We start from the raw sequence: 26799 nt of genomic DNA, 5'->3' as shown, positions 1-26799 counted from the left end.
GAAACTTCCTGGAGCAGGAAAATGTTATTTTATTAGAAAATAAAGTATTTATTCAAAGAACATTAAAAGTCCAAAGACCTGCATGGAAGTTGGCATGAGCGGGAGTGAATCTCAGGCTCAGCCAGGCTGGGCGTGGGGCTCCTCTCCACAGAATCAGGGCCTTGGGGGAGGCTGGTGGGGATCCCAGGGTCCAGCAGGCAGGCAGGCAGGGAGCAGTCGGCGAGCACCAGGACTCAGTGCAGAGCTGGGGCCGGGGGTCTGGTCAGCCGCACAGTCTCAGCAGCTCACCAGGTACATCCCTGTGGGGATGGGACCGTGAGGGGGAGAGGGGTCTCTTGTCTCTACCCTGGGATCCTCCAATTCTCCTCAAAATACCCTTTAACTCGCTGCCCCATGGGTCCCAGCAGCCCTTCCTGGGGGCAGGACAACAGGGCGCGGGTGAGGGTGTCATGGCAGTGGGGCTTCTGGCTCCTTGCCTTGGATCCTTGCGAGGACACCCGCCCTCCAGGGGACAGACCAGATACATGCATCTTCTTTCTTGACCCCTCCCACTGGGCCCACCCCTCCCAGCCTGTGACCCCCATCCTAGGTCTCCACACCCTCATAACCATTTATCCTTCTCAAACACCCCAAATGTCTTTCCCAACCCTGTAGTCTGGCAGAAACAGAGGGGTGGGGCTTGACCCCCCAGCACGGGCCTGGCTCCCAGGAGGCAGGGCAGCAGGGTCGGGGTGTACCTGTGGCGAACCTTCTCTTTACCAGTGACATGCGGTAGCCACTGCCCACCAGCTCCAGGTCCACGCCGGACAGAGTGGTCCCCTCGCTGGTGAACTGAGCGGCCACGGGGCTGGGCGTGCTGGGCCCTGAACATGGCTCCCAGCTGGCAGACAGGCGGCCAGAGCCTGGGGAGGCCTGAGGTCAGCTGTGTCCTATCCCTGGCCCGAATCCTGTCGTGACCTGAGCTCCTCCTTGGCCCTGCACCCAAGTCCTTTGATCTGTGGCCTCTGTCTGCCTCTCTGACCTCCACCTGTGTCCCTGCACCCTTTTCCTGTGGCCCATAGTGCTGTGTGTGGTTTGCAAAGAAGCCCTGCCTGTCTTGCACCTACTGTGCGCCCTCCCAGTGTGCCTCTCCTCCAGCTTTGTCAAAGCCCTTTCGAGTCTGTCTCCATGACACTTCCCCACTTCCAACACATCCCTGATTCTCCCAGTTTAAACGAGCCCTCCCCCTGAGACCCCCGAGCCCTCATGCACAACCATAACTCACCGCCTGCCTCAGACACATCTGGAAGCTTCCATAGGAGCCGCTTCTCCTCCAGGTTCCTGGCAGCAATAGAAGTTTGGTCAGGTCTACCCCAGAAAGGACACTGGGAGCCCAGGGTCCCAGCTCAGTCACCTCTCGGCTACATGACTCAACCAAGCCAGGTCCCTTCTCTTGCCTCAGTTTCCCCATCTGTGAAACAGGGGTGGGGTGTGGTGCAGCTGGTCCCCGAGGGCCCTACAGCCTTGCAGAATTTTTAGATGATGCATTTGGTCCTGTAAGTCTGGCTTAATCGTGGCAGGTTCTACCGTTTATACAAAATGAATGCAACATTGTGCAGTGACTGAGGGCATGGGGCCAAGAGCAGGGGGTTGGGTTCAAATCCTGATGTGACCTCAGATAAGCAATTTAGCCTCCCTGTGTCTGAGTTTCTTCTCCATAGATGGGGATGAGGGCATTCCACACCCAGAGGGACTGCTAAGAGCCTTAAGCCAGTCAGTGTGCAGAGCCTATGGAATGTGCCTGACGTGGAGGAAGCTCCCTTGGTGTTATTATTATTGTTAATAACACCATCCTCAGCTGAAAGCAGTGTGAGCTCACAGTGACTGGTGGGGCACAGGGTGGACCCTTTAGTTGCTGCATCACAGGGAGGTCTGGGGATTCGAGGGCACGGCTGCGTTTCCCTTGGACTCCCGCAAGCCCTCACCAGGTAGCTGCTGGCTGCAGGCGGACGTTGGTCACAGGCTCCCCCACAGGAAGCAGGATCTGGACATTGGTGAGTGGTGTGGGCATAGCCGTGACACCGGGCCGGTAGCTGTACTCCACCGAGACCTGAGTGAGGGTTGCCCCGCACTGCCAGTGGGCACTCAACTGCAGAGGCACGGACTGGGAACCCGGGCGGGAGAACTAGGGGGAATGAGACAGGAAAGAGGACATAGCTTGGGCCATCTGGTAACGCCACACGATCAACCAGCCTGAGTCTGCACTGCACACACCACCTCCAGGGGTGCTTTCCTGGAGACTTCCTAGATAGGAGTCCGTATTACACCATGCTTCCAGCAGAGGGCAGGAGAGGGGCTCATTCTAACATTCAGTGGATAGATGCCAGTGCAGGGTGACTTCTAATTTGCATAATGATGCCATCTATACTGCCTAGCGTCTTATACTGCCTACCCAACCACCATTTATTCCCTATCCATCCTGCCCCTCACATCTCTTCCCTGCCCCCTCTGCCCCGCCGACCCCCTTCCTTCCCCTCATCCACCATCCCCTCTACGTCCTTCTGCCCAGCCCATCCACCTGGCTGAAGGAGACAGGTTGGGCTGTGAGCACCCGAGGAACAGTGTCCTGATGCTTACCCTGGAGGCGACCCCTAGCCCAGCTCCTGCCATATCCCCTCACCCTACCTGGTACCGCAGCAACACTACGTTGTAATAGGAAGCAGCTGGATTCTGCTCTGCCTGGCGCTGCAGGGCCTCAGTCAGGGCCACCATGTTGAGCCAGAAGTCTTTGGTCTCCGGGTCGCTCTGGGAGGGGTCACTGCAGAGACTCAGAATAATCATCCCCACCCTTGGGAGAAATCTTTATAGGGCCCCCAGCATCCCACCTACCCCAAGGGCTTCCTAAAGATGCAGATTTCCGGGCTCACGTTGGGCCCAGCAAAGAGTAGCAGGGGGTGAGGGGAAAGGAAAGGAGGGCAGGAAAGTGAGGTCCAGAGAGAGGGAGGGATTTGCCCAGGGCCACACAGCAAATTCTGGGAGGCAGAGGAGGAATTCAGAGCTGGGGAGCTCCTGACTCCCATTAGGCTCTGGGACCCTGTCTCTGTCCCCCTCCCTCAACAGTACCTGAAGAGCAAGTCAGCACTGGGCTGGAAGTGCTCAATGGGGGCCGTGTGCACAAGACGGAAGCTGAGCACAGGTGGGGGTGGGGTCCCGCTGAATACTCGCATGATGCCAGCTGGGAAGGTCATGGTCAGCTCCCCAGTTACACGAGCCAGGCAGCTGGGGGAGAGGTGAGGGGACTGGGTTTTGGCTCAGGGATCTGCCCGGCACACCATCCTCCCCTCTCTTGTGGTTCCACTGTAGCCTGTGGCTCCCTGAGCCCCTCAGAAGCAGGAAGGCCCTGACTACACTGAGCATCCTTACCACTAACCTCCTTCCTTTTTGTTCCTGCCTGGACAGCAATGCAGGCACCAGGAAGAATCCACACTGGGCTGGAGGAGGCAGGAATAACCCCCTTCTCTAGTTCTCTTTTCCCCTAAGCCACCAGGAAGCTCACAGCAAAACATTCAGTTTTGTAAGTGTCCTTAGGTTGGGTCTCAGGTCTAATACTTTCTTCCTCTTTGTGGTTTGATTTGAAGGTCTTTTCTGCTGGGCACCACCCTCAGATTATCCCTGGTCCCTCAGTTCATCCTTCACGCACCCTCTCCATGGTCCTAGCGTCTGTCTGGTCTTCGTTCCTTCAGGTTGATGCCCACAGCAGCCTCAGAGGAGTTCCTCTAAATTGTGGCTACATCAATGCCTAGCCCTGATCAAATGTCCTCTGTGGTTCCCACTGCCCTCAGGACAGGGGCCTGGGTGCTCAGCTAGTGATCGAGGCCATTCCACTGTAAAAAGGGTCATGAAACACACCTAAGAGATGTCCCTTTAGGGTGGAACTCACAAACAGCCCCCACGGAGCCCTATTTGCCTGTCACGGTCTGCACTGCCCCCCATCACGACATACCTAGGGCTGTGGCCACGGAAGTAGGCATGGACATACTCGGTGAAGGCGGTGGCCACGGGAAGGGCATCCTGGGAGCCCAGGACCACAGGGCTTGGGCCCCGGGAGACTCCTGGGGCTGGTTGGGAGGGAATGGGGGTCAGACAGACAGAGTGAGCACAGGACCCAGGCTCCAGAACCCATCCTCTTCAACAGGTCCTCCACTGTATCATTTAGCCCCCTACCCAGATCAGAGAAGGTGAAACCCACCTGTACTGTGTCCTATCTGGGATGAGAAACTGGAACGTTCTGAGACAGTGCTGGGGGCTGAAGAGCCCAATGGGGAGGGGCTCAGGGAACGAGACTGGAAGGGAAGGAGACAGGTTGGGCTGTGAGCACCCGAGGAGCAGTGTCCTGATGCTTACCCTGGAGGCGACTCCCAGCCCAGCTCCTGCCATATCCCCTCACCGTACCAGGTCCCCGTTGCTGCGCGTAAGGGGGCAGGACACCTTCCTGGAGCGGGGTCTCCGGGGTGGGGCTGTCAGGTCCTCCCTGGCTGTAAGGTCGGCAGGTACAGGCATCATATCTAGGGAATGAGTGTGAGAAAGACACGGCTGAGATGCTGCCCTGGGCCTCTCATGCCTCCCCAGGGGAGGAACTCAGCCCAAAACTGGGAGTTGGGCTTATTGTGGGGAGACCCCTGATGGTCTGAAGTCCTGGGGCTGCAGAGAAGGTACCAGACAGAACTGCAGAGGTTATCCACAACCCTGAGCCTCCCAGACACCATACTGGTAGCCCAATAAGGGATGAACTCTCCATCACTGGGAGAATGCTAGCAAGGATTGGGTGCTCAAGAGGCAGGCACGCTACAGTGGGGATTTGGCAGAGAATGTTTTATATAACATTCAGCAATTCCACGACCTTTGCCTTCTATGAGAGTATGAGGGTGGCCTCCTACCCTGGCCCTCATCTGAGTGTCACCCTTCGAAGTGAACTAATCATGGTGTAATACCCAAGTTTCCCTCGCTTTCCTGTCACCCCAGTGTTTCCTGCTCTGTTCCATCTACAAATGCTTGCTCACCACCTCCCCTCCCACCTACCCCTCAAGGCCATGATCCTCTCTCCCCCAGGGTTTCTCAACAACACTGCTGACATTGGGGCTGCGTCCTTCTCTGGGGTGGTGCCATCCTGTGCACTGTAGGGTATTGAACAGCATCTCTAACCTCAACCCACCAGACACTAGTAGTACCCATCCCCCCAGTGGTGACAATCAAATTTCAATGGTGACATTGCCAAGTGGCCCCTGGGGGCAGAACTGTCCCAGTTGAAAATCCCTATTCTACAGTGAAGCTCAGACAACTCAACTCGACGACACTCATGGTTTACACTCCTTCCCCTGGGCCCTCCCTTGAAGCAGCTCCAACCAGGGTCTTTCTCTAACCGTGGACAGTGCAAAGCACTCCTGTCACCACTGCTGGGGACCTCGTGTGGTCACAACCCACAGTTCCTCTGACTCCATTCTCCTCACACACCCCCAGGAGTCCACTCCTGTCTGCCCTCCTCCTCCCTCCGCCTCTAGCCCTGCCCCAGCTCAGCCCTGGACCCTCTCCTCTCTTCTGTCCCTGGGCGGCCTCCATCTGCCTGGTCGTGTCTCTCTGCCGACATCTTCCCTTCCTTTCCCTCCTCCCTGTCATCACCTTTTCCAGCCACACTAGATTCCCCGCTGTTCCTCAAGGGGACTAGCCCGCTCCCATGCCAGGGACCTTGCACAGGCTGTGCCCTCTGCTGACAACACCCTTTCTCCATATCCATAGAGCTTCATCCTCATCTCCATTGAATCTCAGGTCAGATGTCCCTCCTCAGGGAGCCACCACCCTTGTGCCACCAGGCATCTGCCACCTTCCGCTTTGTTAAATATCCATTTCATGATTGTCCCTGCAAGGGTGGGGTTTCTGCCTGCGTGGGTCCTCGCTCTATCCCCAGCACCCATATCGGGAGCGGATCACAGTAGGTACTCAATCCTCCCCTCAGGTCTCCGATAACGCAGATTTGGGGGGGCGCTGGACTCACCTCCTCCAGCCACAGCCTCCAGCCCCCAAGGGCCTGGGGAGGGTACGATAGGCTGTGGTGAGTCCGAGTCCGAAGGCGGCAGGGGCCGTGTCCCCTTTGACTCCAGAGGCTGAGCTCTACAGCCTGGCGGGCTCTGTGGGGTTCCCGGGCGAGGGACCCAGGAATCTGGGGAGGGGCCAGGTGCAGCGTGGGACGGCGAGTCCAGGCCAGAGTCCTCCACATTCTCGGGCGAGGAGGAGGAGAAAGGTGAGGGGCTGGAGGTGAAGCCAAGACTGCTGGAGCCTGGCGGGGAAATAGGGCGGCTAGCTCCAGACCCTGCCCGTGCGGAGTCCCTATCATCTTCCTGAAGGCCACGCCCATGTCGAGGAAAGGCCCGCCCTATTCAAAACCTGTGCCCACCCCCCACCCCAGGCCACGCCCTCCCAGGTCACTTCTATCTCTACTGATGTCCCATCTGCCAACCCCTTGCAGCCTACCCTCTGTTCGTTCATGGGCATTTGAGCCACCCTCACTGGTCTGGCCCCAGTGATCTTTCTCATTGAGACCTCACATCTTAGCCCAGCCCACCCTCATCGTGCCTGAACCATCCTCCACCAGCCCACCCAATGCCCCCTGAAGCCCTTACCCCCCATCACCTGTAAAATCTTCGTGGTCAAAGGCTGACTCTAGGGGTGGCCCAAAGAGGTTCTTGGAAACTTGCTCATCTGATTGCTGCTTATCTGCACAACTGGGGACAAAATGGACAAGAAGGACTGTTCTATTGTTTCCATGCCTCCTCCTACCTCAGGGCCTTTGCACCGTGCTCTTGGTCAGACCTCCCATTCCCCCGGCTCTCCCTGTGGCCGCCTCTTGCTTTTCTTCAGGACTCAGCTCAAAGTTGTCTGCTCCCCACCTCGGAGGCCTTTCACCACTGGCCCAATTGAAGTCGCCCGCTCTTAGCTTCCATCACATCACTTGCTTTTGGTTTCTTCATAACAGAAGTATTGAATATGCTCTAACTTATTTGTTAGTCTTAAAATCTGAGCCGCTAGAATGTGACTCTGAGAAGGGGACTCTGTCTTGGTCATACATCCCTGGAACCCAGAATGGCACGAGTACACAGCAGGCACTCAATAAATGTTCACCCAATGAATCATTAAGTGGTCTCTCAAAAACAGCATGGTCTCAACTCCCTGCCTGGGTGAGAGAAGGGGGGACAAACATGAGGAGGCAGCAGAGAGGAGAAGAGAGGCAGGAGGGAGGACCCCCACCTGCCCGCTTAAGGTGGCCTGATGTCCCACCTCTGTAGAACTCACCTGCTGGCCCTCGGGGCAGATCGAGGCCTCTGTGGTTTCCCAGCAGCATCCCCTATGAGAGATGGACCTCCCTGAGCCTTCCTGTTGTCCCAGCTGCAGTGCGTCCCACTCCACAGACCAGGAGACCAAGGCCCAGGGCAACCGAATCAGGCAGAGAGGGATTTGAACTTGAGCCAAGCTGTCTTCAGATTTTGGCTCTTTCCTGGCTCTACCCCTTTTAAGTCTCATTTAATTCTCATAATGACCTCACTTTAAGGAGACTGAGTATCAGAGTGGGTAAGTAGCCTGCCCCAAGCCACACAGCAGAGCTGGGATTTGAAGCCACACCCACCCTCCAGGCCCTGCCTCCCCTTCCCGTTCTCCTCCCCAAATCGAAACCCCTGAACAGGCTACTCACGTGAAGAATGGCGTTTCATGGTGCCCTGTGGACAAAGGGGGTGGCATCAGGTCAGGTGCATCCAGCCAGCCCCACCAGACCCACCCGGACCACTTCTCCCAAGCCTCACCCCTGGGCCAGGAGGGAGGATGAGGCTGCCAGCTGTGGCCCTGAGTTGTGCAACAGCTGCCTCGGGGCTGCAGGCTGGAGCCCGGGCTGGGGCGGGCTTGATGTGCACATAGAACTTGCGGGGCTCCTCGTCGTCAAAGTCGGAGTCACTGGATGAGAAGCGGGAGGGCTCGGCCGTGCGTGCACTGAGGTCAAGGGACTAAGCAGATCCTAACACAGGGCCTCCCTCTAGTCAGCCCTCGACTCTGACCACATTCCTTCCTGCTCAAATCCTTTGAGGCCCTGAAGAATTCTGTTGCTCACTACTTGGCACCCCTGGCCCTGACACCATATTCCACCCTGCCCCCTGCACCATCCAAGCCTTTGCACAAGCATGCCCTGCCCTAACTAGAGAATTCCTATTCAGCTGCGAAGCCCCAACACTGGTGCCCCCTCCTTCAGGAAGCTCTCTTGGCTCCCTCTCTATGGTAATCCAGCCCCACCTCTCTACCTCTTGCCCAAGCTCTGATCCCACAGGGCAGGTGTCTGTATTTGGATTTGCTTTGTTCACATTAGAGACTCCCCTTCCACACCCATACACAGAGAGGGTTGCTAATGGTGGGAGGGATCACTGTTGTCCTTGCTGTGCCAATAATTGCCCCCAGGGGGCACCAGGAGGATATTTTTCTGGGTCACATCTGGCCGGACAGTGAAACCTTCTTCATCCACCTCTGGACATGCCTGGGGGGACAGGTGGTGAGTCAGGTTCTTCCCTAATGAACTTCCCATCTCACTCTGCCCTTCCAGCATCCTCAGGCCTGACTCAGACCTAAAAACAGCCCCTATGGTACTCACCCCTGAATCAGGCTCCAAAGAATCTCTGTGGATGGAAGAAGATGTTGGTGTCAGCTCCCCCACCTCATCTGCACCCCCTCCAGCCCCCAACATTGGACATGGCAATTGGGGGTTGGACTTCAGTATTGTCCTAAGCTAGCCTTGTAGGTGGTGGGATCCTGGGGCTTGCCTGGGGCAGCGGGCAGTGAATCTGGAGTTAGCCGAACGTGGAGCCTTCTCAAATGGCGTGGAACGGGAGGAACCCTGGAGCTAGTCTGAAGGGCTGGCCTGAGAAGGCAGGGAATTTAGGGGCTAGCCTGGGCAAAGAGAAGAATATGGGGGCTATCCAGGGAAACCATGGGCATGGAGAAGGATTGGGTACTAGTTTCGGCAGGGAGATTCCCAGGCTCATCTTGGCAAAGTAAGAATTTCTGGGATAGATTAGGTGGGGGAAATAGCAGGGCTAGCCTTGACAAAGGGAGGAATCCTGGACCAGCCTGGGGAGGGGTAATCCTGGGAGAGAATGGGGCAGGGAGTCTCTGGTCTAGCCTTGGCAAAAGGAAGAATTCTGGACTAACTTGGGTAGTGGTGATATTGAGCTAGCCTGAGACAGAGGTCTAGCCTGGAACAAGAATACTCCTGGGCTTCCTGAAGCAGGGGACTTCTGGGGTAGCCTGGGCAGGGGGAAGGATCCTGGGATAGCCTGGGCCAGGGCTGGGCAGGGTGCTTCCTCACACAGCTGCAGGTGGCTCCCGCTCCCGCCGGCTCAGTCCTGGGAGGCGAAAGGCCTTGGCTCCCCGCAAACGTTTCATTGCTGAGGACAGATTAGGGGTGCTGTTGACCCCTGGGGGTTCCCCCTTCCCATTCAGCTCTGCCTCCCTTTATCCCGTGGTCCAGCCTGGGCATCCAGGCCCAGACGTACTTGCCTTCCTGCAGGGCAGCTGCGCTATATGCCTCAAAGTCCAAAGGCCCTGAGACAGAAGAGATTGAGAAACTCAGCTAGGCAGGAGCCTGGACCTGGAAAGAGTAGCAGTACACCCTTGGCCACACAGTGGTATCTGGATCTGAGCTCACAGGGTCTGGGGCATGAGCCAAGATGCTGAATCAGTTCCAGAGATGGTCATAAGTGGGATGGGCCAAGGGTTCTGCTCCCACCTTGGGATGGACTGGGGTAGGCGGGGAGATGCCTGAGTTACTCCTACTTTCTCGGTATTTCTAGGTGGAATTTGGGTGGGTCAGGGGATGGACCACAAGTCTGTGCAGTGGGCTGGATCGCAAGTGTCAGATGAGGAGTTGGGACTCTGTCCTAAGGGCACTGAGGAGCCATGGAGGGTGTGTGAGTAGGAGCAATGCATGATTGATCTGGGGCCAGTGAAGGGCCAGAGTGGGGGCCCATACAAGGAGGGGTAGAGTAGCCTGATCGGAGCTGAGATATAGAGACACGAAAGAGAAAGAACAGACCTTAGTGGTTGACTAGATTTGAGGACATAGGCTGTGTACAAGCATTTATTGAATGCCTGCTGTGTGCCAGGCACACACTTTGTCCTTTATCTGCATCAAATTACTGAACGTTCACAACACCATCGGGGGGATTAGTATCATTCCCACTTTCCAGATGAGGCAACCGAGGCTCAGAGAAGTCAAGACACACATCCAAGTTCACACAGCAAGCAATGAAGAAAAGACTCAAATCCAGGTCTGACTCCAAAACTTTGCTCTCAACATTTCCCTGATCCTGCATCTGGGAAGTTTCAAATTGGCCTTTTGTTCAACAACCCTCCATGGCTCCCTTGGGCCCTTGGGGTAAAGTCTGAACAACCAAACCTGGCATTCAAGGCCCCTGGTATCTGGGTGTGAGATTTACACATAAGATTAGGCATCAAATTCTCTTCTTGGGCTACGGAGTTAGATTTGTCATCAGCCCATTTTTCTGATGTGGAAACTCAAATCCAGGGAAGTCTCCTGCCACCTGAATCCTACTCTTTCTATGCAGCTATGGCTCCACAGCCTAACCCCCACAGATGCCCCAACTCACCAGGCTTCTCCCGGCCTGTGCCCTTGCTCTCTGCAAATTTTCTCAGCAGCATCTCCACACTGATGTTCTCTATGTTTTGCTTAAACTCCTCGTGAACCTAGGCCAGATTGGCAGAATGTGTAACTGGGTCGGGCCAGGCCAGGGCCCTCTTTTCTGCATCTCCACCCTCATTCCCCATCCCAGGCCCACTCACCTGCCCAATCTGCACATGAGTGTCTTCCACTGAGTGGGCATAGGAGCCCAGCAGTGCCTTCATGTGCCGCAGGTGGGTTTCTTCCATAGCTTGGAAGCGCTGAGACAGGAGAGGAGGAGTAAATAGGAAGGTAGAGGCTACAAAGAGTGGTCATGTGACTCAGCCTGACCAATCAGAATGTTCTAACCCCCCAGACTTCAGTGATTGGTTTGGGGGAGGGCCAGTGAGAATCTACCCTGGGACTTTTGCTGGAACTATAGGAAAAAATTATTCCATGATCCAATAATTAATGGGATGCAACAGAGATGGTGTCCTTTGCTAACACACACACACACACACACACACACACACACACACACACACACAGCATCTCTGGGAATGAAGCCCAAGAGAGGAAAATAGACTTGAGAAGGAGAGAGGCACAATTTCTTGCCAACATCATTTGAGTACATGGATCCAGCCATGTACATGGAACGTCCCTCAAACTTTTCAGTTCCCTAAGCCTATAATTCTTGTCAGTTCGAATGAAGGTTTCTATCATTTGTAACTCTCTATGAATTGCAAAATCAGAAAAAAATATTGGATTCCTAATCCTGAGATTTCAATCAGCTTTTCATACATCTGGGTGGACAGAGACTCAGAGAGGTGTAATGTCTTGTAAAAGGTTACATAGCTGGTGAGGAATGGAGGCTAGACCAGAACCCAGGCCTTTCAGCCACCATGAAATGTCAGGAGACTCTTAGCTTCTAAACACTGCTGTAACTGGTTCAAAAACTTTATCAATAATAATAGAATAATAATGATATTTCATAGAGTAGTTTCTATGCATCTGATACTAGTCTGAAAACTTAACATAGAGAGACTCATTTAATCTTCACAACAACTCTGTGAGGCAGGTAGTATTACTGTTCCCGTTTTACAGATGGGGAAACTGAGGCACAAAAAGGATTTCACTTTTGGAATAATGTCAACAACAATAACAATAGCTAACTGGCTCTAGAACTTGATGGCTTTACACCTGTGATTCTAAGGTTCCTGAGAGTTGAGGGTGTGGGGGGTTCTGGACTTCTGAGGCCCATAGCATCTTGGGCCCAGGGATGTGTAGGTCCCCAAAGTATGGACTTCTGGTTCTTACCAGAGCCGAGTCCAGCATCTTTTGCTCAAAGTCGGCACGGGCCGAGTTGTACTTTTCCACTGATCGCCGCAGGCTCTCCGCTGCCTTCTTGGTCTTGGTCTCTGCCTAGGAGGCACAGGGAGGCAACCGAGTTGGAAGGGAACACTCAAGACACTTCCCTCTACCTTTCTGCCCCATCACCCTGTACGGGTGTCCAGGGTGTGGTGGCCACACTCAGGTTCAATGACCATCACTCTGTGATATTTCCACTCTCCCATCGGGTTGCCCCCACTACTCCTTGGCAAACTCCTTGGACCTGCATGGGCTGTTGTTGGCTGGGGACCTGCAACCATGTGCTCACCTTGTCCATTTCTTTCTGGCTCGTGCTCTCCCTGCGCAGCCGCTCCTGGTCCATGCACCGGTTCAGGTAATTCTCGCGCGACTTGGGCAGGAGCTGGCTGACGCCTGTGAGGACCTGCACAGCGTCCAGGGTGCTTACTGCTTCCTCTTTGCACTGCGGGGTGGGGAAGGGGGAGCGTGTGTGCCACCTGAAGCCTCCGCGGGGGGGCGTAGGACCTGAGACCCCAAGTGTAGACTGTGAAAATTCCCAGCTTCCCAAACATCATTCGATTCCAGGTCCCACCGAGAACTTTTTCTGAGTATTACTTTAATTTTAAAAAATTGTAACTTTTTAAATAGGTAATATTTACACACAACTCATATTTCAGAAAGTTTTAAGAGGTAAGCTCAGAAAAAACCTCCCACATCCTGATCCCCAGCCTAGGTATCCCATTATTATCGCCATATGTCTCCAGAAATAATCTGCACATGAAAAGCAAATGAGCTTTTTTCTAGCCCATTTTTTTTATGACATTGTAGCAGTCTGTGCTGTTTAACTGTTTTTTCCATTTTATAATCTATTCCCAATTTGTTCCACATCGACCACAGAAAACTTCCTTATTCCCCAGTTTTAAAAAACTGTGGTAAAATACACATAACATAAAATTTACCATCTTAACCACCTGTAAGTGTACAGAATGAAGTACCAGGACCAACTCTTCTTTTTAACAGTGGTTTAAAACTGCAGATTCCGTGGCTCTGTAAATGCCAATACCTATGACTCTAGAATTACAAGCTGCAAATATTTGGGGATCCTGAGCATCGAAGGCTTGAATTTTCCAAGATTCTGGTTTGAACAAGTCTGGAAATGTTGAATAATAATATCTGTAGCTTCTAACGCTCTAGATCAGGGGTTGGCAAGCTTTTTCTGTAAATGGACAGACAGTAAATGAGTGTCACTTGTCATGGACATTCAGTTCAAAAATGGCCACCGACGCCATATACTGAATGGACATGGCTGTGTGCCAATAAACTTTATTTACTGGCATCAAAATCTGAGTGTCATGTCGTTTTCACATGGCACAAAATATTATTCTTCTTTTGATTTTTTTTGCCCCCACCATTAAAAAATGCAAAAACCATTCTTAGCTTGTGGGCTGTACAAAAACAGGTGGTGGGCTGGATCTGGCCTGCAGGCCACAGTTTGCAGACTACTAGTCTAGGATTTTGAGAGTCTGAAATATCTGACAGTTCCATGGTCTGTAGGGTCCTGGGTGTGATGTTGTGGAATTACCAATATTCTCAGAGGTACACACAAGGGGTCGGAGGTTCAAAGGCCCCAGAAGGCCTGGACTCCCTCGAGCTGCTGGCCTTCCCTGCCTGTCCTCCCAGGCAATGCCCACTGGGCACATACCTTCTTGTGCATCTTGAGCTGCTCCTCACTGTAACGGAGGACGTCCTTGATGAGGTCCTGCAGCTTCCGTGTCAGCTCCAGGTGACAGAGTGCCAGCTTGTCTGAGGAGACACGGAAGACCTCCCAGAGTGGAGCGAAGGTCCTGGAGATGGGCAAGGTCACACTCAGGGGCCAGCAGGCCCAATCCCCTGGAGTCCTCTCAAACAGTACAGCTGGCATTGGCTCAGGCACCTACTGTGCACCTGGCCCTGCTAAGAATCAACACTTATTAACCCATTTAATCCCAGTGTAACCATACAAGGCAGGTCTATGATGGGGAAACTGAGGCATAGGAGACTCTAACTCATGCAAGGCTCCTCAGCAAATGAACATCAGAGCTGGAATTTAAATCCAGGCCCTGAGGCCCTCGAGTCCTCAATCTAGACTCCAGGTCCCATCTGAGGTCCACAGGCAGCTAAGACCCAAACTGCCCAAGCCAAGTTTAGGATGACTTACCACTTCAGCAGATTCCCTCTCCAGCTTCCCCACTGCCTTCCCTCTCTGCTGCCTCCATCTCTGCCCCTGACGGAACTTTTGCCCCACAGCAGCCACAGGGAACTTTGCAAATGCCAGTGAGACTATATCACATTTTTGTTTAAAGTCACCTGTGTGTTGGGCCCCTGCACCCACCTCCATTTCATCTTCACCTTGCCCAAGTCCTGCAGCCATGGCAACCTCTTTGCTCTTCCTTGAACATGCAAAATGCATGACTGCCTCAGGACCTTTGCACTAGCTGAGCCTGAGTCTCTGTCCCCCAGACACTTCCATGCTGACTCCTCGTTATCAAGGTCTCATTCCATCCCAGAGGAAGTACCCAACCTCTCACGCTCCTATTTCATTCCCTTCCTAGCACTTTGTACTCTGGGAAAGGGTTTTGTTCATGTTTGTGGTTAACGTCTGTTTTGTCACACATCCCAGATGTACACAGCATGAACACAGCATGAAGGTGATTGAAGGTTTTATTTGTCTTAATGGTGGCTGGGTCCCCAGTGCCTAAAAGAGTACCTGGCACATAGTAGGTGCTCAGTAAATATTTGTTGACTGAATAAATGAGCTAGTGAGTGAATGAATGAGATACCTTCCTCTGTCCAATTAAGCCTATAAATGTGGGATGATTCCTTATCCTACATATCACCCATGTAAAGAGATATCCACCCAAAAGCAGACTCCTGATGATCCCAGGGCCTCACAAACTTGGGGACCCCTACCCCACCCACGACCCACTCACCCCATGGGGGTCCCGTTGCTGGCCAGCTTGGAAAGTTTCGCCATCGCCTTCGAGTAGGTCTCCTCAATAGTGGCCCTGCGTAGTAGGACAGGAAAAGCTGGGGAAGGTTCTGGGCACCCATGGGAAAGGACCTACCCCCCTAGGCCTCAGTTCCCTATCTCAACAGCTGAGCAGTGGATGCAGGGCGAGGCATTCGGGGAAATTCATGGGAGAGGTTTTTATCCTTAAGTAATACATTTTACTAACAATGGTAGTAGTAGTAGCAGCAGTAACAGCATCAGGTAAAAAAAAATTTGAGCACATACTATAAATGTTTTATATGGTTTATCTCATTTAATTTTGGAAGATAAACTCATATTTCTTTTTTCCCTCTGGACAGACACTGCTAAATGCCTACCTATTATCCATTCACATTTTCAACTGGACTAATAGAACTTCAATTTTGTTTGGTGCGGCAATGTGCCCGGTTAAAACCAATTACCCATGGAGCATTTTTTGATAGAGGGACCCATGGGGTATCACAGGCAAGAGTGGAAGGTTCCAGAGGCTGAAGACCCACAAAATAGAATGGTCCTTATCCGGTATGGCTCAGACAGTCCCACTTGAGAGTCACAAAGAGAAAAATCTGGTTATAATCCTTTGGACTCTCTGCCCAGATTTAACGAGCGTTTAGCTACTGAGCAGCCTGGGAGCAGAAGGATGCCTTGCAATTTGAGTTTATTATGTTTTCTGGGATGCTAACATTAGAGCATGCTAAAATATAGATTATTTCATCACATGTGTGTTTTTTTTTTTTAACACTACTTAGGACACAAGATTGAGTTTTCAAAATTCTCCTTGTAAGTAGGTCATTATCATCTTTTCAGGAGGGGGCCTTAGAAACCTGGGGAATGTTGTTTACAAGGGGTCATGGGGCTGAGAGGGTGGAGAACTGCAGGTTTCCAGCGTCCTTAAGCAGATTTAGTTTCTGGAGCCCACAGGCATCTAGATCTGATGGGGTAGGGGCTGGTGTGGCTGTGAGGTGCAATGGTTGGGGCCACGAGGTGGGCGTGGCTGTGTGGGCTGTGGGGCATGACCATGTGGTGGGTGGGGTGTGGGAACCTCACCTCTCCCTGATGAAGTCCACCAGCTCCTTGGTTGAGATGGGCCCCTGCTTAACGCTGTGGTACAGAACCTCGAAGCCATGGTTTTTCTCGCCCTGCAGAGGATGGAAGTGGAGACTGAGAAAAGGGATGCAGAAAACATCAAGGTTGCCTAGAAATAGGGGCATGAACCTGAGGATCCAACTGGCAGAAGTCCTTCTCCTTGGCTGCATGAATTGGTTCAGGCCTGAGCCAGTCAGCCTGTTGCATTTCCTCCCTGGTAACCATTGATTGGTTCATGTGCCTTAAGGCGGCCTAATCACAGAGAAACCTGGGATTTTTGTCTTGTAGTTGAGGGAAGAGACATCCTCCTTCACTGCTGCCTCTGTCTGTGTCTCCATCTCTCTCTCTTTCTGTCTCTCTGCCTCCATCAGTCTCTTCTCCTCTGTTTTTCTCTATCTTTCCATAAATGAGGAATTATGTGGGCACCGAGATACTGGAAGCCACGTGGAAACCATGAACTTTGGAAAGAAGCTGAACCTGAGAGAGTCCAAATGACAAGTGTGCTGAGTCGGGTTGCTGGACCAAACCAACTCTCAAAGCCGAATTACCCCCACAACGTTTCAGTTTGGTGAACCAATATAACCACTGTTGTGGAAGTTACTGTAGTCAATTTTCTGCGCTCTTCAACTTGGAAACTCCCTTTCTGAGTACCCCAGAGCAAGGTCTGGGCCTGATGCCTCTCTCAGGACCCAGTCATGTCCAGTACTAGGTGGGACACAGAAAAGGCATTTGAGTTTGTTGAATAAATGAACAAATGAGTTATTCTGCTGTTACTTGGTGCTGGTGGGAACAGAGCTTCTACCCCAGGGTCTGCTGGTGCATCACACAAAACCTTTTTCCTCCCAGTTCTGGAGTCGCCACAGTGGGGGAGGCCAGGGCTAGGCTGTGTAGTCCAGGCAAGTCACTGTCTCTCTCTGAATCTAGTAGCTCCTTGTTAAGATAGGGTCAGGGAGTCATCTACCTCTCATATGAGGATGAATAAATACCAACATGATCAGGGTCCCCCAAAGTCCCAAAGGCAATTTTAGTTTTTGCTAATTCATGGCATTAGTTAACGTTTTGCTGTATGTTCACTCATGTTTCTTTTCCAAACATTTAAAAGGACAACTTTTACCACTATTCTAAGTGGAAAACCAGGACCTCACATCATAATGAAGGGAACAGAAAAAAAATAAGGCAACAGCTATGTTTTAATGTCACCAGACCCTGTCACATGTAAGGGCATCATACACTGAGCTGTCTGTTAAAATGGAAGATCGACTGGGGTCCCAGGGAACTGGAGACATTTTAGCACCAAATGGGGCCTTGTAATTCAGACTGAAAGAAGAGGCTCGCAGAGGGATCTGATGCTATTTCACTCCCAATACTAATTATTGACGCAACCTCTTTGGCAGTACTTTGCAGGTCCTTTGTAAGTGGTTTCCTCCACCCTCCTCCAATCTGTGGGGTTCACCCTCCCAGTTAACTGAAAGCTTGAAGGCTAAAGCTAGAAGTCACTATCAGATGATCCCTCTTGCTGTACAATGGGAAAACTGAGGCCAAGACTGGGGCAGACCCAAGATAGCCTCAAGCCCCAGTCTCCCAACAGCCATTCCTCATTCTGTAATTGTCGATGGCTCCCTATTGCCCACCAGCTGCTGAATCTAAAGCCCTTAGCCTGGAATTGCCTTTCGAACCTCATCTCCTGGCTTCTTCTTGGCCTTACCAGCAAAATGGCAAACAGCGTGATGACATGCTGTGCCTTTCTGCCATTACACTGTTTTGCCACCTGCCTTACCAGCCTGTATCTCTTTCTACGCACCCAAATCGTTCCACCTCTCAAGGATCACTGCCAGGCCTACCTCCTTCAAGAACCTTCTCAGACCCTCTTCAGACCCCCACTTCCCTGAATGTTCACTGTTGATATCTCCAGCTCCCCGGGAATCTGTTTCCTCTCTCCCCATGTCTATAGTTCTACTTTCAATGTTCAAAAGTCAAATCCTCCTTTTACGCACTGGGTCACTTTGAGTTAGTGACTTCCTCTCTCTGGGCCTCAGTTTCCTTATCTCACAAATGGGGACAATGACAGCACCCACCTGCCGAAGGTCTTGGTGACATGAAGCTGGTAAAGTGCTGGACACAGGGCTCCCCGCATGGTGGTGAGGGCTCAGTGAACAGCCCCAGCAGCCCCCCCGCCTGCCCCACCCAGGGGATCCTCGAGTGAGGCCGCACCAGGCACCACCGCCTAGCCAGCATCTGGGGCTGACTCCAAGCCAACCATTGGCTCATTTCCCGGATCTAGCAAAGCCCCCAGCAGTGTTTGCCTTCCGTGGGCTGGGCTGGCAGCCAAGGGTCCTAGGAGGGCTGTCTCAAGCCTGTTCTTCCTATCAGAACCTCTGTACTTCAGCGTTGCCCCCATGCCAGCCCCAGAGGGATCTTTCTAACACAGCTTGAGCATGTCCCTCTCCTGCTCATACTCCAGCTATGGGTCCCCAGTGCCCTTTATGCCTCCAGCCCTGCCTTGGACCAATGAGACTGGGACAACCCTGTTTGTTTTGAGCTTCCCTGATTGTAGCCTCCTTCAGGCCAGCCAGGGTCCCGGTGTCACCCAGCAAAGAGCCACCAAAACAAATAATAGATTAAACAAAACATTGATTAAAAAAAAAAAAAAAAAACAGACGTTTCAGGGAGCTCTGGGGTCCTGGGGAAGCAAGAATTTCATCCCCTTTTCCCAGAAGAGGAAACTGAGGCTTTGAGATGTAAAGTCACCAGCTCAATGGCTCTCAGTAGAGCCCAATTCAAATCTCAAACTCAGAGCTCTTATCCACTGTCACTAGACTATCTTTGGGTAGGGGGGATGGGCTGGGGGTGGCTTCTATTTTCTCTTTGCTGATCTAAATTTTCTGCAGCAAGCTTGCATGTCTCATGCAATTAAAAATAATTTAAAATAAATGTAGGTGCCTCACGCCATTGAAAGAAATTTTAAATAAATGTAGGTGCTGCTGTCAGGGTTCCAACACGTGGGCAACACAACTGATCCTCAAGCAGTCAACCTCCTTACACAGAGGTGCCAACAGGGGCTCAATAGAGGCAGCCCCTCACTGGGGCCACACAGCTAATCAGAGGCAAATCCTGGGGACTCTTACCCTTGGGAAGGGGGTAGAGGTCAGGTGGCAAGGGGGTGCGGCCCCTTTAAGAAAACAAGTGCAGTAAGAGGAGCCCCAGCTGGGGAGGGAGAAAGGGAGGAAGCAGGGTCTGTTGCCAGGGGCAACCAGTTGCCTAGCAACAGGCTTCCTCTCTGCACGCTCAGGGCCTGCAACTGAGGAAGGGGCTTTCTGCCCTGGTCCTTCCTCCATTCTCCTGTTCACATATCCTCTGTGGCTCCTCATAAGCTTAGCTCTATAGGAAGAGTCTTGTGCCCTCTGCTAGCCACCCAGTGTCACACCTCTGGGTTTTTGTTAAGGCTGTTCCTTGTGCCTGGAATGCCTTACTGACATCCTAGAAAATCTCAACCTTAAAAGCCCACAACAAACACAGCTATGTGTCCTGGCTCCTCCTCTGGGTGCCCCCCGACCCCAAGGTACTACAGGGCCGGAGGTGTCTAGCTGGCTCTGTGTCCCCAAGATTGCAGACTCTTTGGGGTCAGAGCCAGGATGGAGTCTCCGGGGAAGGCCCAGCGTCCCCCAGAGTTTGGCTGGGTGTGGGGTGTTGTGGCCAGGAGGGAGGATGTGAATGTATGAATGAGAACAGGTCTATCTCACTTGGCTCCCTTGCATCACAGAATGTGGTCCGCAGCCCAGAGGGAAGACTGGTAAGGGGGCACTAGGGGTTAGGCCATGAAAACCCCCCAACTCTCCAGATAAGAAAGATATGGAAATCCCCTGGCTAGAATGACCCTGGATCCTGGAAGTTCAGTGTGGCCCTGGGTTTGAGCCCTGATGCTGCACTTTCTCACTGGGCAACTTCAAATAAGACTCTTACTCTGAGCCTCAGTCTCCCTGTGGTTCAAACTGTGACTTGCCCAAGGTCACAAGGCCCATGAGGTCTGAGGGGTGTAGATTCGAATCCAGCCTGACTCTTCTCACTTTAACTTCTATCCCCTGCAGTCTCTCCATCTGCCCAAGATTTTGCTGACAAGCCACCAGGTACCCCAACCTCCATTAAAGCCCCCTCCACCCCTTCCAGAAGCCCCCACCAAAATAAGTGTGGGTCTTACTTACCCAAAAATGCTCTCCAAAATATGACATCCTGATGGCCTTTGTGGAGACCCTTGCAGGCTCCTGTCTAGTGCCTATCTGAAGAGAGAGGCAAGTTTGAGCTGCAAAGTCCCAGTTGTCTTGGGCCCAAGGAAGGGAAATTCCAGTTGTCCTCCCTGTGGAGGAGGGATAGAGAGGACGGAGGAGAACCAAAAGCTCCAAGGCTGGGAGCATGCCCAGGCTCCTGAGATGATTCAGTCCTGGGCCTGAGATAGCCTCTAGTCTAGGAGGACAGAGCTGGATATAGATGCCTCGCAGTTCTGTGGGGTCAGACCTAGATTAGATAGAGGGATAGGGGCTGAAGGAACCTAGACTAGAGGAAGCAGCAAGGAAATTAGGGTTCTTAAGCATGAATAGGAGTTTGCTTTGTAGGAGCACTACTGAATAAGCCCGAGCCTGGGAGGAAAAGTCCTGGGCCATTTTGTAGATGGGAAAACAGGTCCCCTAAGAGGAATAACCACTTGCCAAGGTCACACAGACAGGAATTGACAGTGGACTTGCACCCTGAGCCGGCTGAGTCCAGCCCTGAGCACTCAGCTCCACGCTGGGCAGTTCCTGTGGGAAAAAGTTCTGGTGAGAGGTAGACACTGGGACTGCGATTGGCCGTATGGTTGTCAGGGTCCCTGAAGTGTCTCCACGGGCCCTTTGCGGGTCTCCTGAATCCCTCTACAATGATCCCTGTCTCATGCACACTCCCGGGATGGAGAGCTCACCCCTTACCATGGTGACTCAGCTGGCACTGGTGCCCCCATGAGTCCCAACCCTGTGCCCCAGAAGCCAGTGTTCACCTGGTGTCTGAGTCACTGTCCGGCTCTGTGCCTCACTTTCCCCATCTGTAAAACAAGAGGGAATCCCTAGAAGGAGTCTTGCTGGGGGACCCCAGGACTCCCTGTAGAGGGGGTGGGCCAAGCCACCCGGCGATGGAGGGACACTTGGTGTCCTTGGCACATCCTCGAGGCCAGGCTTGTCACTGGAGCCCGCTGGCTTCATTCATAATTCATGACTCCACAGGCAGCTCAGCAGCAGCTGGAGCTCAAGGGGTGCAGTGGCGACAGGGACAGGGCTGGTGACCACAGGATGGAAAAACTCTCTGGGCCTCATCAGGAAAGGACTAAGCAAGGACTTTGGACAAGGCTGCCCCCTGCTGAGCCTCAGTTTACCTAATCTTGAAAGTGAGTTTAACTTGATCCATTATCATCTAGCCCCCAGTTCCTTGACTTTACCCAGTACCCACCATGTGCCTGCATGGACAGGACAATGCCAGGATATGTGAGATGATTCAGCCCTGGGCCTGGTCCCTGAGGAGCCCCCAGTCTAGGGGAACAAAACTGGACACTAACAGCCTGGTCCGGCATAGTCAGGGCTGGGCCAAATAGAAGAACAAGCACTGGGGAAACCTGGATTAAAGGAGGGGCACAAGAGTTGGGATTTTAAAGCATGACTAGGAGCTCACCAGGCAAAAAATTATTTGATTGAACAAATATTCCCAACTACCACCCCATGCTGGATGGTGCTGGGGCCCCTAAGAAATTTCTGTCACCAGTGCAGCCCCTGAGGAAACTCAGTCTGTCAGGGGGCATCCTAGGCTGACATCCCAAGAAGGAAAAGCCTTAACTTTCCACCTTATTTCTTAGTTTCTGGCCATGACCTACACATTGAACATCTAAATCCCTAAGAGCTATGCTGACTGACATAGGAACCACTAGCCTCATATAGTAATTTAATTTTAAACTAAGTAACATTAAATGCAATGAATCCCCCCCAGTTCCTCAATTGTGCCAGCTGTGCTTCCAGGGCTCAGTAGCCAATGCGGCTGGTGGCCACCATATGGATAGCACGGATAGAGTTCTGCTAGACAGTGCTGCTTTGGAGGATCCTAGGAGCCACCAAGTTCCCCAGGAAACAAGAATCTCGCTACTGTTTTTACAACTCTGATTAGATTGCCCCCCAGCTCACATACACTGAACACCAGTATGTAGGTGACACTATGCCCAACTCCTCACAAGTCCCAGTTCATCCAACCTTCACAACCACACCATGGGGTGCAATCCCAACTTTATAGATGAGGAAATTGAGGCACAGAGAGGTCACTCACTGTCCCCAGGTCACTGTGATTTTGTCCCTCGCCTGTTTGCCAAAGGACTCCTGTTCAGAACCGCTGTAGGTGGCTCTGGGTCTCCGTGTCCACTCTATTGTCCAGCAACTGGCCCCACCACTCAGAGCCATAATAGGGGCGAAGCCTGCCACCCTCCCCGCCCCTGCAGGCCTTGGCCTGGCCCAGGAAGTGACACCTGCTGTTTCTGAAACCCAGATGGCAGTGGGGCCTCCCTTCTGTTCCTGAGGGGGGTGGGAAGGGGTAATGGGGGCCTCCTGGCAAGGCTCGAACTCACCGAACAGGGCAGCAAGTGGGGCTAGACTTCGGTTAGACAGGGCAGGCACCAGAGATAGCCAGGCAGCCCCTGCCACTTCCGCCAGCATCAAGCGCAGGCCCGTGGGCGTGGGGGACAGGAAGCTCACCAGCCCCGCCCACCGCCCAACCGCCATCTCACCTCCCCTACCAGAGCAGCACCCTTGGGACCTCTCTGGCACCTCATAGGCCATGGATGGATAAACTGAGGCCTCTGAACCTGTGACCCTCACCCCCAGACTGGGGCTATTATTACCCCACAAATCATAATCATGACACTTATGAAATAACAGAACGCACAAATTGAGTGCCAACCCTGGGTTAAGCATTCCATATCTTACCATTCCGAGGTGGGCCAGCGATGCCTGCCTCATGGATGGGGAAACAGAGGATCAGAGAGGGGAGTCCACATACCCAAGGCTGTGTAGTTAATGAATGGCAGCACTGAGACTTGAGCCTAGGGCTGCATTAGGATTTTTCTGGGCCCGAGGCACTTTTGCCATCCTGGGCCCCTTGATCCATTGAGAAAAGAATTTAAACTATATTGTACAATTGCATTGGCATAAAGACAAATACATTAATATCATATACTAAATGTTTTATTTGATTCCAAAGCTCATTTTTTTTCCTTCTGATTTTAAAAGAAGTTAAAACATCTTCATGGCTCCCTAAAAGTACTGTGCCCACGACATAGTGGTCATTGCATCTGATGGAGAAGTCAGCTCTGCTCGAACCCAGGTCTCCCAGCCTCTATAGTACCAAAGCAAAGCCCAGACATAGACAGGGACTTGCCCAAGGTCACACAGCAGGTTGTCAGCTGACCAAGACTCCCTCATCCCTTGTTTGCTGGAAACAGGGAACAGAGTCTTCCCTGAAGGTGTCTGACATGAGCCCTGGCACTACCTGGAGATGAATCCTGCCTCCCTAGCATTAATTTACCCAAAGCCAAGGCTCAGCACCAGGTAGAGTATGAGAGCAGGCCCAGGAGCAATAAAACAGGCCATAGAACACAGTCAGCAAAGAAGGCGGGGCTTGAGCTCCTGGCCTCCTGCTGGGTGACCTTGGGCTGTCCCTAACCCCTCTGGGCTTCCTGGGTCCTGTGAACCAGGATCTGACATTTTGCTCTCCCTGGACTCCAGTTTGAGCATAGTTGGGACAGTTTGGGGTTTTTCTCTTCTTTCCAGTGACTGGCCTTTTGGGCATGCTATTTCAATGGCCAGCTGTCATGCGCTTCCTCCCCTCCAGGCTCGGTCACCAGGGCTGTGATCATTTACATGTTCTGGCTGGATTCTCGCAATGGCACTTAGAGACAGTATCTCATCTTGGCCATCACCTCAAATGGGGAAACCAAGGCACCAGCCCCATGTTACACAGCAACTGGGCCACTGAGTGGGCACCTGAGCTCAAACTCGGGTAGTTTTCTATCCTCCCCACTGGTCCCCACCTCTTCATCACTTCATTTGGCAAACGCCTATTTAGCACTGTGTACCTGACTGCTGGGCTGACTCCCTTCCCTCCTCTCCTGGTCAGCTGTGACCCTATTTATGATCGGTAATATTGTAATTAATATTATAATGATTACATCTATACTTACAGCATTCCCATCCTCCCACAGTCTCCTTTGATCTTCCAAGAGGATTCAACCCATTTCACAGAAAAATACACTAAGGTGCAGAGGAGTGAAGCCATGTACAAGAGAACTGGATTTGAATCTGGGGGCATCAGACTCCCAGCCCAGCACTCATCCTTGTGCCTACTACAAGGATGGAGCTTCAAGGGAGAGGGGACAGGCTGGCCCGGCACTTCCCACTCCCTCCTGTCCAGGACCCAGCCCAGGCACTGTCGTGCTTCTGGTGTGGGTGATGGTATGTGGGTCAGGGTGTGCCCCAGGTGATCCCACTGGTGATACCAGGGTGGTAGAGTCCCTGTTCCAACGACTGCAGCCTGGTGATATAATTTACTGTCTGACAGAGTAGCTCTTCCAGCAATGTCATAGTATGACCATCAACCCATTTTTCAGTGCAGCAAACTGAGGCTGAGGCCAGCAAGGCATTTTGGGGGGTCTCCAACCCCCCCTTACTCTCACCCCAAACCCCTGACATCTTAAGCAAAATAGTGGGGTCAGGATCTGGCAAAAGATGAGGTGGGTGGGTTTCAGAATCTAGAATACAAGCTCTGAAGCCCACAACCCTGTATTCAAAGGAGAAAACCAAGGCTCAGGGAGGTGCTGTCACCTGCCCAAGGTCACTAGTAAGGCAGGTCCGTCCAGAGCAGCCTCCTTGTCCCTACTGCGACTGGGGCAGATGATTCCTAGGATCCAAGGTAGATGGAGAGGCTGCCCACCCCCCAACCCTCCTCAGTACTCCACCCGCAGCCAGCCTCTGGCAAGATCCTAATTTACCTCGATTTATTTTAATCCCTGGGAACAGATGCTCACTGCCCAACCCCCACTGAGGCAAGGACCACCCCCAAGTCTACTCCAGGCCCTTCTAGGCCTGGCCTGGCTAGTCTCCCACAGGCAAGGGACCCCACACTGACCCCTCCTCAGAATTCCAACCTTGGGGTTCTTGAAGAGGACGCGGGTGAAAGGCGCCCCGCCCCATCTTTGTGGTAGGGACTGGGATAGGAAAGCCTAGAGGAGGGGCCCAGGGGACCACCAGCTCCTCTGCCAGGAGGATCAGGGTTCATAGAAGAGAAAAGGGGAAGGGGGGTTCCTTATCTCGGTCCTCGGAGGGGGTGGTCTGCAGGCCGAAGCTGGGAAGAGGGAAACTGGGGATGGTCTCCACTTCGGCTGTCCTGGGTTCCAGGCTAAAGGGAGAGCGGCGCCCCCATCTTTGCAGCCCCGGAATCTAGACCCAGATCCAGGCTTAGAATAAAGGGACTTGGGGAGGGGTCTCGCGTCATAGCCGCCCTGTACGCTCCGGTTCTAGACCAGAAGACCAGGACTATGAGTGGGGTCCCTATTTCCCTCCGTGGATCCCTGATGATCACCGGGGAGAGGCTGGGGCGCCCACCGCGCAGCCCCCCACCGCCTGTTTGCCAATCCTCAAGCCTCACCGAGCCTTTTCCCCTCGTGGCCATCAGGACTGCGGGGCCCGGTGCGCATAGGGGACCGTGCTGGCCAGAGGATAGTAGGGAGTCGGGGGACAGCACTCACCTCCCGACCTCGGCCGAGCCCCGCGCCAGCCGCCACCTGAGGCTTGGTTTCTGACACCCGAGCCAGCCCCACCCCTCCCTCCGCGGCTGCGGCGCGGCCGCCGGGTAGCCCCGCCCCCGAGGCGTGGCTGAGAGAGTCCCCACCACCCGGAATGCACTTGGAGGCAGGGGCGGACTCTGAGTCGGCGCAGCCAGCCATAGGGCTATGTAGGCGGCCTCCGCCAGCCCCGTGCGCTGATTGGCTGATCCGGAGAAGAGGCTCCTTTTTATCTCACCCGCCCCTGCAACCACCTGCAGGTCATTTGCATAATTTAAAGCGACAGGCAGCGCTCCTTCCACCTGAGACCCTGTGGGTGGGGGAAGGAACTACCAGTTTATTGAGGGCCCACAGTGTGCCAGGCACTGAATAGAGCTCATTTGATGCCCCCCACAAGCCTGCGAGCGGGACATTATTAATCCTTATTTTACAGGTGGAGAAACTGAGGCTCAGAGAAGGCAAGAAGTTGTCTGGAGGCCACACAGCAAGTCAGCAGTCTTATGAGGGCAGCCCTAAGTTCTGGCCCCACGGGTAGTGAAAAGCATCCTCAAGAATGCTGTCATGTCACAAATCTGAAGGGCTCCTGCCTCTCTCACCTGGGTGCTCATAAAATGAGATTTAGACAGTGCTTGCTGGTACCCCATTCAACCCTCCAATTCAATACCCCACTTTTCTGCCTGCCCCAGGCCTGCTCCTCCATCCACCAGCCTCCCCAAAGGCCTAGGAGTCCCTGAGAGTCTACTCCTCCCTTCATCATTTACACTAGTCCTGCTGGCTCTGTGTCTCAGAAACAGCCCCAATTTGCCCATTTTCCTG

The 26799-nt window shown here is 53.0% G+C and overlaps 1 protein-coding gene across 11 annotated transcripts; it reads right to left on the bottom strand.

Moving 5' to 3' along the window:
• Positions 1 to 11: 11 nt before the first annotated feature.
• On the bottom strand, positions 12 to 26127 carry FCHO1 (FCH and mu domain containing endocytic adaptor 1). Of its 11 annotated transcripts, none has more exons than XM_039867814.1 (29): positions 25948 to 26013; positions 21172 to 21216; positions 20849 to 20938; positions 20348 to 20422; positions 16110 to 16201; positions 15004 to 15078; positions 13737 to 13878; positions 12345 to 12497; positions 12005 to 12109; positions 10870 to 10968; positions 10677 to 10773; positions 9568 to 9612; positions 9377 to 9455; positions 8663 to 8687; positions 8491 to 8548; positions 7830 to 8008; positions 7721 to 7745; positions 7324 to 7375; positions 6664 to 6755; positions 6029 to 6310; positions 4432 to 4544; positions 4229 to 4322; positions 3983 to 4097; positions 3103 to 3258; positions 2665 to 2797; positions 1965 to 2164; positions 1265 to 1320; positions 738 to 902; positions 12 to 299 (listed from the first exon to the last, which is right to left on the bottom strand). In XM_039867814.1, exons 4-29 carry the CDS (start codon positions 20372 to 20374, stop codon positions 277 to 279), a joined length of 2682 nt encoding a protein of 893 aa, XP_039723748.1. In that variant the 5' UTR covers positions 20375 to 20422; positions 20849 to 20938; positions 21172 to 21216; positions 25948 to 26013; the 3' UTR covers positions 12 to 276. The 11 variants fall into 11 exon arrangements, with proteins under 11 accessions (XP_039723748.1, XP_039723749.1, XP_039723741.1 ...); XM_039867815.1 differs by lacking the exon at positions 25948 to 26013 and adding an exon at positions 22774 to 23103; XM_039867807.1 differs by lacking the exon at positions 21172 to 21216 and having other exon boundaries at positions 25948 to 26127.
• Positions 26128 to 26799: the final 672 nt, after the last annotated feature.

This window comes from Pteropus medius, unplaced genomic scaffold (assembly GCF_902729225.1).
Source record: "Pteropus medius unplaced genomic scaffold, Ma_sr-lr_union100, whole genome shotgun sequence".
Taxonomy (NCBI): Eukaryota; Metazoa; Chordata; class Mammalia; order Chiroptera; family Pteropodidae; genus Pteropus; species Pteropus medius.
Note: the sequence above shows the minus strand (reverse complement) of the source record. Positions and strands in the feature narration are given on the sequence as shown.